At 39.1% G+C, this 17,187-nt stretch overlaps 1 protein-coding gene and 1 long non-coding RNA gene across 2 annotated transcripts in view; one reads left to right on the top strand and one right to left on the bottom strand.

Annotated features, from left to right (window-relative positions):
* LOC138116723 (uncharacterized) overlaps positions 1–7,209 on the top strand; it is an 80,559-nt gene extending 73,350 nt beyond the window's left edge. Inside the window, exons 2-4 of the long non-coding RNA XR_011154312.1 lie at positions 717–798; positions 1,378–1,451; positions 5,894–7,209. This is a non-coding gene — a long non-coding RNA (uncharacterized lncRNA). The remainder of the gene's footprint in view (positions 1–716; positions 799–1,377; positions 1,452–5,893) is intronic.
* The window catches only part of GALK2 (galactokinase 2), a 46,900-nt gene extending 29,951 nt beyond the window's left edge, over positions 1–16,949 (bottom strand). Inside the window, exons 1-5 of the mRNA XM_069026352.1 lie at positions 16,807–16,949; positions 14,759–14,847; positions 13,413–13,536; positions 8,401–8,491; positions 5,360–5,506 (exon numbers count right to left, since the gene is read on the bottom strand). Of these exons, the coding sequence (XP_068882453.1) occupies positions 5,360–5,506; positions 8,401–8,491; positions 13,413–13,536; positions 14,759–14,847; positions 16,807–16,859 (504 nt within the window). The 5' untranslated portion in view covers positions 16,860–16,949. The remainder of the gene's footprint in view (positions 1–5,359; positions 5,507–8,400; positions 8,492–13,412; positions 13,537–14,758; positions 14,848–16,806) is intronic.
* Positions 16,950–17,187: the final 238 nt, after the last annotated feature.

The raw sequence follows: 17,187 nt of genomic DNA, 5'->3' as shown, positions 1-17,187 counted from the left end.
TGCTGGATTTTCTGTAGACTACAGTGCAGTAATAATGGTAACTAATCTTTAAAATGAAAAAAAACCAAACATTTTCTTCCTGTATTAAATTTTATTGTTTGTGAATGGAAACTCCATGAAGAAAATACATTTGTTAACATAAGTTACTTTTAGCACTGTCATTTGCAGTGCTCCAGAATTCTCTTCAGCATGCAAATTTAAGTAACTGGAGTATTTAAATATCTATTCAGTCAAAAGTGCTGGGCATACATTTACTCCCTCTATGGAAATCTAGTAATGGTTCCTGAATGAACATTCCTTAATGTTTCAGCAAGTTTAAGCTGAAAAGTCAGACTCAGTCTGCTGCTTTCCTTTACAGCAAATAATGTTGGTGATTTAATGGCAAATATAATGTAGATTTTCTGTTACATTCTACAAAGTTTGGTTCACAATACACAAGACTGAAAATGAAGAAGAAACATTTACAGATAAAGATCAGTGTTTTACAATAAGAAGGAAACATTCTCCATCATAGAACATATTTAAACTCTGGTTAAGCTGTCATACTCTTTTTCCAATCTGTGCACATTTTATACTTATGTATATAGGTATGAAAATAACTTCTGAAATATAAGGCACTATGTTTCATTTAGGAAGGTATAAAATGATGCCCAAATTTTTGATGTTTATTTTTACCACCAGGAATGCCTTTATTTTTAATATCTCGTCTTGACTAGGAATAGGTTGCTGAAAGTTACCATCTGCTTCCAGTTTGCACATAAAATCCCAATTAGCTGAACTTCATACATGTTTTGCAAGGTAATTATGCTTACTTTTTTCCAAAATGGGAAAATATTTGTCAGATAGTATCTGGATGTCCTCATAAGCACAGCAATCTTAGCTTGACTTTGTCTGCCCCCTAACATGCTCAAATAGAAGGTTATCAATTTGGTTGATGAGAGATTATGGCCTTTGATTACCACTGCTCTAAAGTACTCTGTTTCCCCTTGATTACAAACACACATAGTCAAGCTTAACAAGTTAAAGAACCCTGTTTTTTTAATTCCATAGGGAGAAAAGAACTTTAGCATTTCTCTGTATTCATAGTATTTTAAACTACAATATCTATGTGCCATTTTTCATGTGAACAATTTGGTTTCTTGTATATGAAAATAGCCATATATGCTCAAATAACCTGAGCATGCATCTATCAAAGATTTTTTGATAGATCAATAAAATAAATTATAAAAAGAAATCTTTTTAAAAGAAAATAAAATCAGCCAAGTTATTCATTTCGAAGTCACACTATCAGTATGGGTCCTCACAGGTTTTCTTGCCAGACAGCTAGGGATTAGGAGTGGTAAAGGGTTCAACTCAAGCACTTTCCTTATTTTATAGAGGCTTCAGAAACAAAGTAGAAAGAATTCCAATTGGCTTGTCTATTCTCCCACTGAAATCCGTGACATTAGCAGGTATAGTAACTGTTTAAATACTGCTTTAAAATGTTTAACACCCACACTCAAATTCATCTGAGCCATAGTTTGAGAAAATTGAAGCCAATGGACACTATGCCATTACATATTAGATTTAGGTCCTTTATTTACTCTGTCTGACTTAGCTTTTTCTCAGTCTAGATAAAGGCAAATATGATTCCACTTCCTATGCCCAACATGTCACATTAAATTAGATAAACCCTATTCACTTTTCATCTATTCTTCTCAATAAGTATGTGCACAGCTACCCAGCCTTGAGTTACAGAAAAAATGTTAAGGTGGCTGAATAGACCTTAGTTTCACAAGATCTAACATTTGGACAGCAGCATTCTCATCACATCTTTCAAGTAAATCCAGTTACTCAAAGTCCTAAGTGATTTTCTTAATTAATTCCTACCACGAAACACAAAGCTGGGACAGTTTAGAGCATTATTATGTTTCCTTTACAAAAAGTATCTTCTCCTGATGAAAAGTTATAAAAAAGATTGATTTTATAACAGTGAAATAAAAATCACTTTAAAATCAAGAACTACTAATAGTGAGCACTGCTGCTGTTTGAGTGATGCCAACACAGCCTTAGACTGGTATCCTGTTTGGAGGAGAAAAATGGATTCTTTTTAAAGATCGCATTCTTCATTTTTCCATCTTGTTATTTGAATGCTATTGCACTGCTGCAACTGGTTAGCACTGCACATCTGGCTGAATTGTCTTGAACTGGTATTTTCCCTAACTATTGTGTATGTGTATGATGGGTTTTTTAAAAAAAATATTGTATGCACATTGAAACAATACCCTATTGCAGACTGCTACACACAATTAGTGAGAGCATTTTTTTTTTTTCTGATTTTGTTTTCAGTGTCAAAAAAGTGCTATTTTTAAAGTTAGCCACCATGAAATTCTAGCCATGCTTTTACAATGTTTTCTTATTCTGTGGGGTTTTGGGTCTTAATCTCCTAGGCCCGAACTTCACACTGGAAGTGTTATCTCATAAAAGCTCTAAATTTCAATGACTTTTACTCTACAGCAACTATTTTAAACTTACATTTATCAGGAAAAAGAGCATATAACTAAAATATTCTCATAAAAATAGTTTCACAGAAACAAAACAGATAAATGTTCCATTCAGTAAAAGGTCAATTTTTCATAACTTTGGCTACAGAAGCCCTACGATTCAGCCAAATCTGATTCTAAAGCCAAACGTTTCCTGTCTTCCTGCTACAAACCATCATACTAAGATTTTGCGAAGTCCATCAGACTAATGAGGGGCAAAAAGTCAATCTTTTCTCATAAAATCACCATCATAACCAAATATTGTTACTTATAAATACTACAATTTACAACTTTCACAACTCTAAAAGCATTTGGAAGAAAAAGATGGATGGGAGGGGTAAAGTGATATTTCTTGTTTAAAATAAACACATAAATATCCAGAGCCTTAAAAATGCAAGGTCCTGCTTTGCTTTCTAGTAGAAAGGATCTGGAAAGCCCCTACTTGTGCTCAGCTAAGAATTCCCCTGCCATGGGGGAGCTCCCTGCTGATGCAGAGCCAGCAGCACTGGATCCTGCACAGATCCCATCTGACACCAGCACAGGATGCATTAGGAGCTGGCAAGAAGTGGCCAGAGCACGTTTTGTACTTCTGAGGGCTCACATGCCTAGATTGCTCTAATTTATACTCAGACTAGCCCTGCCTTCTACAAGGCAGTTCTGCAAGGCTAAGCATAAATCCAGTGCAACAGAGACTCTGGATTTAGCTAGATGTAAGAGGTCTCTAATGCTAAATCATACATTAGCCAAAAACACTGAATGAGTTTTTACTGTCCCATAAGATTTGGGGAAACTACTTAAAGCCTGGACAACAGCAATCAGTCTTCAGAGCTGTCACCCTCTCTCCTAACCATGACAACCAGGTGCCTTGGTCTATGCAAGCACACAAAACCCTGGATATGTTCTTAACTGCTCCTATGTTGGCTATGGAGAATTCTCATCTGTACATTAATTGCTCATTTTTCATCACAAGTGCAAAATATTTGGCTGCTGACAGCAGGGTTTCCTGACAAAAATGTGCAATTGTGTCTCTTGTGTTTGTCCAACTGTATTTCAGACACAAGCTTAACTTTCAGCACATTTTTCAACTAGCAAGGAGAGGATTGAACTGACACATGAGGAGAAGGAAAGACATTCTGTGGAGTCTCTGTCTTCCTTCTGTTCTTCCATAATTTCCTATGAAAATGAGAGAAGGAGTTTTGCACCTTTCTTTACAAGTCTGGCATAATGCTGGCCTGTACTCCCAAGCCACGTGTAAATTCAGCTCAAGACACACACAGTATCATTTATTCTCTGAAGAACACTGTGCAGTACTGCAATAATGAAAACCTGGCTTCTGGTTTTCCAGATACAGATTTTTAATACCTAGTAAAATCTGGGCTTTCTGACCTCTGTCAGTTTTATGGATTGTGCAGATAGATACCCAATTTCTGAACATGTGCACTCCAGTGATTTTGATCAGTAGTTCCCAAGCTCAGCTCTTGAGGTGACCACCATCAGAGACGGTGCTGACACACGGTAGGACCATCAATGCAAAACCAGAAGCTTCTTGCCAGGCCAGGTACACATTCTGTCACCTCCAACCCTTTAACTGCAAAGTCTCATTCATCCCAGAAGGATCCTCAATTCCATGTTTCCATCTACCACTGCTCTACGTGTCTCACCTCACAAACCAGACCCTCTGCTGTGATGTCCAATCCCTTACTGACCTTTTGATCACACACCAACACAAGTCAGGGTGACAGCAACTGCAGCCACATCCTCTTGCATAAAAAGCTTCCCTGCCTGACCAACCCTGCTTCTTTCTGCCTGAATCCTGCCTGACTCCTGAAGCCAGCCCTGGGAGCTGGGCAATGGGGGGTGGTGCACTCACTGCTGAGAGGATTCCTACAACTGCAGCTACATAGAGAAGTAAATCTCAACAGATCAGCAAAAACCTTCTGTGTGGATCTGTTCACCTCATGGCTCAGAGAAGTGCTTGTTACAAGCAGAGTTAACAGCTGCCATCATCACATGCCACTTTCAGTTGGCTTTGTACCACAATTTGGGAATGTCTGTCTTAGACAATAGGCACAAATATGTGTAACAGTCCCATTTAGATCTGTTCTCTTCTGGACAATGTTCTAATTTAAGATCCTAGTTTCACTTAACCAGGCATTTTTAATGGAGAGAACTTCATTCCCATATGGCACCTTCAAGGACCATGACTCCTCCAGAAATCTGTATTACACAAGCCAAACAGTACTAACAGTTGTACTGCTAATAGTTCACATACTTGGGGTTTGCTTTTAGACTAATGTTTGTTTAAAAGTGAGGAATACATTTTGGATTGTAAATATATTCATTCCAAAAAAACTGTGAAGAGAATAAGGAGAGTCAGATGGAAGAATTTTACCTCTCTTTATGCCGATTATATAATTTATCAAGAAATTGTTCCACAGGCCTCCAACAGATGCTCTGCTGTTAAAGCCATGAAAAGTCATTCAGGGAGAGAGTAAAGGCCTCGGGGGTGTGGTCCACATGCTTCAGCACATATATCCTCAGTCCTGGCCTGCAGATAGCACATCTGGTCCAGGCATGGACCTGATGGTTGGCCAAAATACAGGCTTACAATAATGCTCCTTTTTTCAGCTTTAATGTAAGCCTGTTTTCTTGCCAAATTCAAATCCTGCCAAAATTTGGCCAAAGATGTTTGCTCAATTGTGCAATATCTTAAGTTTATATCCAACAACTCTTTGCAAAAACAATTGTATCGTGTTTTTAACATTTACAGGCATTAACAATATTTAATTTTAAGTAGAATTTTACTGCTGACACTCCCGTGTTTTACAGTAAATTACCTTAGAGAGGGTTTTTCCATTAGCTCTGAGTGTCACGAGTCCTGCACAGCACACCAAAGCACTGGAGCTAGAGAGACCAGAACTTGGAGGGATGGTTCCATCTAGCAGACAATTCATTCCAGTTGGGTTATTAAGACCAAAATGTTCCTAACAATGAAAAAATAAACAATCTCAGTTTCAAGTACAGACAGGCTCAGGCTTGCAATTATCTGATACTTAGAAAGAGAATCCTTCTGCTGAGTTGCTGGAACCAAGGACCTGCTTCTGGTATCTCCAAAATAAAGCAAAAGCAAATTTTTCATTCTGTTCCTTAAGAACAAAGCCAATGGTAAGGCTTCAGCCAAAGGTATGCCTGCAATTCCTGTACACAAACATAGAACTACCCCGAGCAGAACTCAGTATGGGCTGCACGCCCAAGAATTTACCAAGCTTCGTGGGTGGGTTTTGCAGCAACTGGTTCTGCTTCGAGCTGCCGTGGTGACAGCGCGAAGTTACCAATCATTTCCTACCCTACTTTTGTCCTGTTCTCCACAGCTCTTCATTTCAGGCACCACCAAGAGCTCAAGGTCCACTTTATGCTTCGCTTCCAGCACTGGCACGTGCTATTAGGGAGCCACATGACACTGAGGGGGAACCAGTAGCCATTCAGCTGTTTTCAAAGCCAGATAATCGTGTCCTGAAGCACCCACAGCACTGACACTGGGAAACCACAATGGTACTTGAAGAACTCTGTGCTTTAGGGTCACAAAGACACACCTACCAGTGGGGATGGTCTCTGGCATGCTATTTTTTGAATGAAGTTTAAAATACTCTAACATACATGGTAGATATCGCAGGTAATACATTTAATCCAGAAGTCATAAATCCTCATGTACATATTCTTTTTAGTTATTCTTAAGTTACTTTGTCTTTTTTATTTATAATCCCTTTTATACAAATTTCTCTCTGCTGTTAAGTTTGAAGCAAACATGCAGTACTTATTAAAAAATCATCTAATGTATGGGGGGGTATATGAATAGCTAACTTCTGATGCAATTTATATGTCAATAAACTATGTTACAGTGTCAATAATCAGAAAAAAATAGCAGTATTTTCATAAAGAAATGTCCACCTTCAGAAGATTTCTACTATTGGAACAACTTTAACCATAAATACCAATGGTAGAGATCAGCAAACACAAAGAGCCTCCTTTAAAGTCTTCAACCATCACTTCAAATTATATTTTGAATTTCCTGTTTTACAAATAAAGGAAATGAATATCTAGAATACTATTGCTGCCCATGCCCCTTCATGACGAACACTAGACAGGCTTGTTCATAAACAGAAAATGCTTGAGTAACCAGAAACTGATCCACAGTTTCTGGATTGTCTTGAATGTGAATCAGGTTTGCAGACTTATCACGCGATGTTTAAATAGAAAACGTACTTCAGTTTCAAAAACGAAAATGGACTTTGCCAAGTTCTGCAACAGTTCTGTCCCAAAAGGACAGCACATTCAACTTAATACAAACAGACTATCCCACTGGACCCCCTGAGTACTTGTATTTCAGAGTTTCTTAAGTCTGTAACATTTATGCTTATTTTCTGCCAGCACTAGAGTCTGCAAACCTGCTTTGCAAATTAACCTTCAAGTATGAAAGCTTGTCCTTAGGAAACAAATCTCAGTAGCAGACTGCAAAATAAATAAAGTCAATTGGTCATGCTAGCCTTAATATAAGAAAGAATATATTGTGAAGAAAACTAATCTATATCTCTACAGTCAATGCAATTTAAATGCTTGTGTTACTGAGCAACGCAAAATTGGAAATACTCATGTTGCTGCACGCATAAGTAATTTATCAGGGTCTATACACAGGAGCAGGGGGCTGTTTAGGACCCTTGAATTGTAATAAAGTGATTTGTGGCACTGATTGCTCTGAATATTGTATTTTGAAGACTCCAGTGGCAGGTCTGAGGTAGGGTTTCTGGTTGTCTGCAATCCTTATCTGTTGGATCATCCTGTGGGGTGACCTAGATGGCCTATCCTGAGGTAAACTTCATGTGCTTTAAACAGCACATTTACCCATAATTTGGGTGGCTGTGGCGACCTGTTCCTGACCTGCCGTCACATCTGCCCCTCCAGAAATATCACTGGATTGACATCGAAGAAGTCACCTTCTTTTTTTTTTTCCCCCTCAAAGGACCATGAATTCTGTGAATTCTGTGACTCAGCTGCAAACAGCAGGTGAGATTTCCAGGAGCCTCGATGGTGAGTTGAGGCTGCCTCCCAGGGCAGCACTGATGACCAGCACTTGCTTTCACAACAGCTGGGTCTTCAGGTCAGTCTGGAGACAGGGGAGCTCCCAAGGGAGATAAAGCTCGAGTGGGCAGGCAAGAAAATGTCTGTGTGTTCATGCTCCTGCCTTTACCATAAGTGTGCCCTTTCCTGCATAGCTGCACTTTTAACTGAGGACATTCTGAAAATCCCATTCAAATTCCAAACACTGGAAACCAGGATGAGTAATGGTTCTTAATGGATTATTTATTCTGTATGCTGTTTACTTGGCTTTTACATTTTCTGTTGCCTACTGCGTGAGTCAGCTTCACTCAGCTGTTGTGCACAAATTATAGGTTTTCAGCATTAATGGAAGTTCATGTTTTTAAATGTTTCCATAGAAAGAAAAGGACTAAGATATGTTCTTTATGTCCTGAAAGACAAGCCTCCAAACCTTTATCAAAGCAAATTTTAATTAGATAATTCCATTGGAAAGCATTCCTTTTGACTTCAAAATGCAGAAATGTCATTCTGATAATGTTCGATCATGATTTTCCTAAGTAATTATTTGCTATTGTAATTTGTTTTATAGAGATGAAAATAGTGCTCTGGAAATATTTTAAAGCAAACCCACTCATACCTCCTCTTCCAAGTTTTAACATTAAAATACTTAACTGTGTGTATAAAAAAAGCTATAGAATGCAGGGGAACATTTTGAGGGTAAATAGGTATTCTTGTTCTATTTTACTTCTACATTAATTTCGTAAGTTAAATGGATTTGGCTTACCTGAATGCCCTTCAGTCCACACAGGAAATAGTTATGCCACTGAGGTTTGGTTTTGTTAATCTGAATGTTATTAACACTAGTAGTGAAATCCCTGCAAAAACAGAAAAACCTTGAGGCTTTAATTTGTATTAAATTAAGTTTGAAAAAACGTGGCTTGTTACTGCCACCTACTGAATGGACAAAACCGGTTTGTTGGTTTTCAGTGCAACGTTCATGGGTTGGTTTTTTGTTTGATCTTTTTACATATCTTCTTTATTAATCATTTCTATATGGTTATTTTAGATGAAAGCATAAGAATTCTTGATTAAGTATAAATAATATATATTAAATAAATCCAGAAATTAAGCTGCCTTTGACATCCTCAATTAAGGTAGCATGCCTTCTATCATGTATGTGTATGCTATCATGATTTCACAGAAGTGAAAATCTAAATAAACACATCTGTCAAACCTTGACTAGAGACAGATAAACTTCAGGCTCTCTGGTAATTCCTGCTCAGGATTTCATCTGCATCTTTGCTCTGAATGGCACTTCACTAAAACAGGCCTAATGCTGCAGAATTATGTATGTTACAAGATAAAATTATTTAGTTTAAATATTTTATATGCTTCCTCCAGGATAATTCCTATTCCATCTTCCTTTCAAAATAATAAAAATAGTGATCTTGAATGTTCCCAAAGAACAGATAGGTGCTGTCCAAATGGGCATGGAGTGACACGCAGAGGCCTCAGAGAAGTGCATCAGTTCCCAGTGCATGCAGCTTGTTTGGCTGCCTGTACCTTGAACACCCAGTAACTTTATCAGCAGGTGCCAACAAAGAAACAGCAAAGGCCCAGAGAATGTCAAGAAATCTAACAAAAAAATATTCAAAAGTTGAAGACTAAAATGTGCTTTACAAAGCAAGGTCTGCTAAAGAATATGAACAGAGGCAGATGAATTCCTGGAAATATTTAACAGGAGTAAAACCAGTTTCAAGAAATAATACTTCAAAGGGACGGTGTGCAACTCTTAAGAGGATGGATTTTTTCCTTCTTACACTGGTCCCAGTAAACTACATAGATTATTGATTTTCTGGGTTTATTTTTGTCCAAAAGGACATCACTAATTAATACCTGTAATGGATACCAGTGAAAAGATGTTTCTGTCAGTTATTCTGTTACCTATGGAGAAAAGGTTATACAAATATAAAGCATCTTTACTATGATATAATTGTCTTCAGACAATGTCTAAAAAGCTCACTTTATTCTGGTGCACCTGAAGGCTGCAATTCCTGTGTCATGCAACTCCCAAAGCAACAACCAGTGTTTAAGTGGCCTCACAATTCATCTGGTCCATTGCTTGCCCCATGGTAGTGGGGTATTCCACTCGTACTTCCAGCCTACAACCTAGTCCTAGCTCAGTGGCACATGACAGATCTTTCACCTTGAGTATCAACTCAGAATTCCCATTTTGCCAGTTATACATTCAATTTCAACCTTAATTACAGTGCAAAGCCATCAGATTGGTGTACAGTTTAACATGTAAGCTGCTATCTTAGTGCCACATACAGGGTTTTATCAACAATGCAGCAGCAAAGAATTGCACAAAGCTAGGGTCACAAATTACTAGGTTTTGTAGAGGAACACAAAAGATATGAAAGGGAGTACTGAGACTGGAGTACAAGGAAAGTTTGAGAATGGCTGTAAATTCTTCCAGCTTGAGATTCATGTGTATTTAGAATAATCTCCAAGAGAATAAAACATCGACTTGCTTATGGTTTTTGAATAAAATAAAAAACCCCTGAAGTATTTGTAAAATAGAAGATACTTGTCAAACACAATGAAGATTTAAAAATTCTCTTCATTTATGCTTGTTTCCTACAATAATCCTAAATTATTGTTGTAAAAACCAAGGTTGGTGGAAAGCAATGTGTAGAAGTGATTAACAGAAAAGGAATCTTAAGTCCTCTTTGTCTCAAAGAAGAGTTCTAAAATATTTTATCTTCACAATTCTTTTTATCCTCTCAGTAAAATTTAAATGAAGAAGAAGACATGTATTATGACTATATTTGCTGGTTCTCAAGATAAATGAAAATAATGACTTCTTAAAATACATTTTGCTCTTTTCTTGCAATCTTCTCACATAGAAAATGGAAGAAAAAAATGGCTTTGATTTTGGCAGGTTTCATATGGACATAATTCACACAAACACAGAATGTGGGACTGTAAAGATCCCCAGAATCTTTAAGTCTATTTTTTGTTATCACATTCAGTTTTTAAATACCCAAGCTTTATCTTATATCAGTAAATCTTCAGGCTTGCCTTTGAACCATCTATGGAAAAGTAGGCAGTTCAATATAAGAACTTTATAACAAAATAAAAGATTGGGAAAAACATACCCATGAAATAAAAATACTCTGATATTGTCTGTTCCAGCCTGTTTTAAAGAATGCTTGGGAAAGAATGCCACTTCTCCATAACCAGACATAAGCATTTCAATTTTTCTGTATAATTACAAGAGATGGGATTTTTAAGTATTGTGACTGAGGTGGTTTTTACTGCTTGTATAGTAAATAATCCTTATTTTTGGGGGACCAATTTGGCTCTTTCTCACAGAACCTTATTGTCTTGTCAATCTGTTAGTTTAATTGTTTGAGTCCTCTGTACAAATACCCTGATTTAAAAACAAACAAACAAAACTTTCAGGTTCTGCCATGAGATGGAAACTGTTTGGTCATTACCGTCCTCTGGTACTTCTGAAGGCATTTTGAGAAGTATAATGTCAGAGATTCTCTCTACACGTACTTCTCAATTACAAAGATGTTTTGTGAAGGTGAGGTATCAGGAACTTCAAAAGAATGTAAGTTTTGAATACCTTTTTAGTCCCAATAACATAAAAGGCATCAGATCAGTTGAGATAATTTATGATGAAAAACAAATAGGTGGTTTTTCTAGCAACCTGTTCTCTGTCCTATTTCTACTAAAAGTTAACATGAACAATCAGGGTGGAGGAGTGCTACAGTACTGTTCCACAGTTTACCAGTTCACAAAACAAGAATGAAATAGGAAATAGTGATTGTACAGAGGATTCTGGTTAGTCCTTGTTCACTAAAGGCCTATATATATGCATTCGCCACAGGCATAAATCTACCAGGGTAACAGGCTGGGAAAAAAAGACATACTGTCATCAGTTTTGTTATGTGGTGTAACATTCAAAGTGTTGAAAAATATTTCTTTGTTATGAAATTATGGGCATGTTTTAGCTTTGTTTTTAAGCAACAGTGTCTCAACAAAACCAGGATGTTTAATGCTGTATTCTGAGACCTCTTCTTGGTTTATGGCTTAAAGCATATGATTTCAAACTGAAACCAGGGCAGATGTAAAAATATAGTGACTGTGTGTGCAATTTAAATTCAAAGGCTATAATTCTAGATTTGGTAGAACTGTCCTGAGAAGGCCATTTCAATTGCAGTATAATGCAGCAAAGCTTGAAGACCAAGTGAAGATGTTTACCTTTTTATTACTGCTTTATTTAGTGTCCATTATAACAACTTCTCCTAATCAAAACTTTTATAATTCTGAAGCTATTGCCTCTTGCAAAATGGTTTTGCAATACAGCTTAGGCCCTGGTGGGAGGCTGCTGTTGAATAAAGGGAAAGGTCCCACGCACATCTCTCATTTCCTTTCCCCATTCACCGCTGCTTGTTCCCACTGTTTACCCCAAGTCAGCTTTAGTGCTGAGTGCATGGCAATTCACTAAAATGACAGAAAATTAACCAAGCAAAAAATGGGAGAATAGTGCACTCTACCTTAAGATCAAACAAGTATTCTGCACCTGCTAAAAGGCAGAGGCTGAACTGATCTCAGAAGCAGGTACAGGGAGAAAAGCAGGTACTAGGGGTAAAATAAGCCAAGCTATCGGCTTTTGACAGTGGCAGACTCCTAATCCAGCCCAGCTATAATGTGAAAACATACTCTACAAAGTGAAAAATCTCTGAGTGTTTACACTTAGCATGGAAGTACAAATTCCTTTCAACTGTCTTAGTCACAGGCAGCAGCTCAGAACATGTGTTTCTAACAAACTGAGCTTTAAGCAGGAATATGTACTCAAGTATTTTCCACTTTTGACAGTATGTTCCTGTCCCTGTGCTGCCACACACTGTGCTTTCAGGGACTAATTTACCAATTAAACCAATGGCTCAATAAAAATAGCTTAAAGTAAGCTTTTGCTGATTCTGATTTTTGCAAAATGTCCACAAAAGCTCATGTGGCTGAGTGACCTGATCTGAACTGCCAAGCAACTACACAAATATCAGCCTGTTACAAAGAGGCAGAAAAACGTGGCTGAAGTTGAAAAGAGTGGCAGGATTATTTCCCTATGTTCAGCATTTGTGAGACCATAGTTGGAATACTGCATCCAGTTTTAGGGTTTCCCAATACATGAAAGACATTGGCAGGGAGTTCAGCAGAAGGCCAACAAGACATTTACAAGGGATCTTCAAAGGTCCATTCCAACCTAAATTGGTCTATAATTCTGCGAACAACAGCTGTGGAGGAAGTGGAAGTGAGGGAGTACAGATTTTTTTGAGCCAGGATTGTTGCTAAAGCTGTTGTGTTGTGAAAACACAGCCCCTGGTTCTCCAGAGCAGGGGAGTGTTACCCTACCTATGCAGTAATCGATTACAAAACATTTCACTCCCTTCCCTGGGAGAAACTGAGCTGCTGCCAATTATGGGGATTGAGCTCAAAGAAGGGAAGACAGAATTGCACTTTCAGAAGGATTGAAAAATCAGAGGCCTTACAAGAGTAATATGAAAAAACAGGTGGAAGGTAACAACTGCAAAGCTATTGCTCTAAACTGATACACACAGCATGGAGTCAGTTTGTGGGATTCCATCTGCTGATATAAATTGTTTTACACTGTTGGACTCTGTATGGCAATGGAAGTTTGTCAGATCTCTAAAAAGGTAAACTGTATTGCAATTGCATGAAGAGGTTCATAAAAATTAGTGAATAAACAAAGTAATTACGTACAAGTACGAAGAATTGGTATTTGCCAGTTGCACAACTTGAGTTTGTACAGGTTCTACTGCAATCAGGATATCTTGTTCTATGGCCATCGGGAGCACAGCATAACCACAGTAGTCTATGTGTTCTCCTACCAAAGAAACCAAAGAAGAAAATACTTTGCAATAATTCTTTCTAGAATAGCTGTAACAGGGCTTCTATGGGGGTTCACTGTTGTTTACTGGGTGAGACAATTTCTTGGTGTAGTTTCAACTCCTATTACTTAAAGTCTGCGGTACATTTCCTCCATATTACTTCACTAAACTCCTTTCTTTCTTTCTTTAGTGATTTTTATCTATTGCACCTGCTTATAAATGTCCATGTTTTCACACTGGCTTACAAAAAAATTTTAAATCCCACCATGTAGATTACTGTCCAACAATGAGAACTGTCATGTACATACAATTTCTGGACTTTTTCCAAGAATAATTATATTTAAATAGCCATTAATACAGCTGCATACAACATACAGAGAAACAATCAAATAGAAAATGTGTGTAGTAAATATCCTCTCCCTTGGGAATAATTCCCAGTTACCATATGCTATTTAGTCTATACGAGATGTTCACACAACACTGAGATAAAAATTAACATTAACTGCACAATAGGCTAATTGACTTTTACAGCTCTGTTTTTCAGGGTCCTTTTCCTTACAACATCTTCAAATGTGTAGGATTATTTTATGAACATATGCAAGAAGCTCAGCTCCAGGGAGAACACAATCCTTACATGGATAGAGAAATCTCAAAAATAAGGCTGCTACAGAAATACAAGTCCTAAACACAAAATAATTGTGACTCTCCAGTCTGCCAGTGAATCACACCCACTGTTTTAAGTTCTGTGGACACATATCTATGGAAGAGTAAAGAAGAGATGATGGTAGAATCATTTCATGCTTTATCATACACATTGCTGTGTGCCTGGTCATACTTGGTAACTTTAATCACAATAGAAGAGAAAAAAATTTACTCATTTATTTTCTGGATGTGCTGGTTCATTAACTAACTTAGATTTCCAAAGCCTTTAAAAAAACCATAAGCTAGCAAGTGACTCCAATTTTCAAAACCATCACTACTGTCTATAATTTTTTTTTCCAAAGCTGATATCCATGCACAGTTGTTTATAACAAAGTTGTTTATAACAAGATACAGTAAAATCTACTAAATTATATATGATTTTCCATTTATCACAAGAAACTTCTCTGAAAAAAATAAAATTAAGACCGGCATTATCTTCATTCTATGTTGTAAACTACTAGACTTCCATGATGGCAGATTAAGTAAAATAACGTAAGGTTAATTCTTCTCTTTTACCTATTAAGTTGACTCGTCCTGGTGCACGAGCATAAAACTTGGGAGCTGATCCAAACTTTGATATAAACATCTCCTTCAGTTTCTGCAATCTGAAAGGCAGGTTAGAAACATTTAAAAGAACTATATTTGCATAAAAGACAGGAAGTTTCAATGTTTCTTGAAGTGAATTCAATTCATCTTCCTGAAGTATGTGGACTTTGCTACATCAGGAGTGACACTAAGCAGCTTATTTCTGCTCTTCACAAAACATTCAAGACACTACTTAGATCTTGATTTTCATCAATTTTCATATTTGACACTACCCCATCTTTGTACAAACACACAGAGAACTAAAATTCCAAACCTCAGATTACCCCTGTGACTTTTGACAGTATTTACTCCACAGGATGCCAGCAACAGTACTTTAGGTTTTCCATTTAGAGGGGTCTGATATGCTACTGAAAGTCCAATGCAAATAAACTTTGTCATACTGCTTTATTTCCTGCAACTGTAAAGGTACCAACCTTCTGCCTGATGTTTGCAAAGTTGGAATACTTTAGTGTGTCGTGCAGAACAGTAGGAAAACAATGGCTGAGAACAGATGAAGCCATTATATTACTGAAGCATAGGAAATTTGACAGTAATTCATTCTGAAACTACCTTAAAGAAAAATTATAGTGTACTAACAAAAATGCAGTAACAGGAACCCTGATAAGGTTTCCACATTTAATCTAAAGCTAGAACTGGAAGCCTAGTTAATGCAAAGTGGAAGTAAGAAGACTCCAGTGAGAAGCAGATGTTAGAAAATGTCACAATTCTTTAGTTTGTACTTTGTAAAGGCTGTGTTACTGTTCAACTACATATATTCAAATGTTTTGTATGATTTCTTAAATGGAAAGCTACAAAATATGATTTGTTGTGATATTTTTCTAACAGAACTTTCAGTACATTTCTGTCTTTGTGCCCAGTTATAGAGCTGTATTAAGTCTATAATTTCCCCTTCTTATGATCTCCTCTAGTATGGACTGGTATATCACTCTTCCAATTAGCAGAAGCAATTTCTGCCATTTCATTGTTCAATCCCTTCTCTAGATCACATTAATAATATTATAGTCCATGGGGGAATCTGCTGGCAGAATTCTAGGTGTTAACTTTATTCCTTTTTGTGTCAGTATTTAGAATGCTGCTTTGTTTCACAGATATTTTTATAGTAGTGTTGGTACCAAGAGACTAACAACAAACAAAGCAGTCATGAGGGGATGTTTATCTAAGTGCTGATTGATCTCTTTTTTTAATGTGGGTTTTACAAGCAGGCCTGATGAAAGGCTATTTACAGGCTTTGGCCTTGATGTTGCAACACGCACACTGCATTTTAAGCACCTACATCAAGAAGAAAATTGTCAGAAGCCTTAAAGCAAAGGCACTCCTCACAACTTCACACTTCCAAATCTGAAAATGCTGGACTTGTCCTTTCCGTGGGATTTGTGGTGCAATCATATGCAAGTAACCGGCGTTTTAAAAAGTGACCCCTCCGCGGTGCTAACGCAGGCAAAAAAGGTTCTTTTGGGTGTGTTCTGCTCCCACACCCCGAGCGCGGCTCCGTGGGGAAGGAGCCGGCGCTGGCACGTGCCGCAGCCACTCCCCGGAGACGGGCCGGGCCAGCGCTGCTCCAGGGATTTTACAGCAAAAAGGACGAGAGAATAATCACTATTCCCCGAAAACTGTGGGGGGGAAAAAATGTAAGCGGAACAATGAATGAATGAGTGAATGATTCCTCCTGCTGCCCCAGCGGCACCCTGCGAGGGGCGTCAGGGCGGGCCGGGCTGCGGGGAGCTGTGTGTGGGAGATGGGGCTGGAGCCCGGCGCGTCCCAGTAAGCGGGACCTTGCCAAGAAGTCTCTGGTCGTGCCAGGGGAAAACCACAACGCTACGACTCCACACCCCCTCGCACCTCAGCCCGAGGCATGACGACGGGCCTGCCCACCCGTCCTCCCACCTCCCCCGGCCGCTCGCAGACCGCCCACCCGCCCCGGGATGAGCGGCGGCGAGGGCGGGAAGCGACCCACCCACCTGGGCTGCTCCACCAGCTGCACCGGGAGGGCGCTGGGGCTGTCCCCCGCCATGGCGGCTCCACCACCGGCCCGGGTGAGGCGGCTCCGGCGGGACCGCGGTCACGGGGCAGGCGAACGCCGTGTCCTTCCGGGCGGCAGCGCCGGCGGCCCGGCCCCGTCCCGCCCCGCCGGCGGTGCTCGGCCCGGGCACCCCGCGGCCCGCTCGGCTGTGGAGCCGCTCTGTTCTCGGCCCCGTCCCGCCCCGCCGGCGGTGCTCGGCCCCGGGCACCCCGCGGCCCGCTCGGCTGTGGAGCCGCTCTGTTCTCGGCCCCGGGCACCCCGCGGCCCGCTCGGCTGTGGAGCCGCTCTGTTCTCGGCCCCGGGCACCCCGCGGCCCGCT

This window comes from Aphelocoma coerulescens, chromosome 10 (assembly GCF_041296385.1).
Source record: "Aphelocoma coerulescens isolate FSJ_1873_10779 chromosome 10, UR_Acoe_1.0, whole genome shotgun sequence".
NCBI classification, from domain to species: Eukaryota; Metazoa; Chordata; class Aves; order Passeriformes; family Corvidae; genus Aphelocoma; species Aphelocoma coerulescens.
This window is presented reverse-complemented; position numbering and strand designations above follow the sequence as displayed.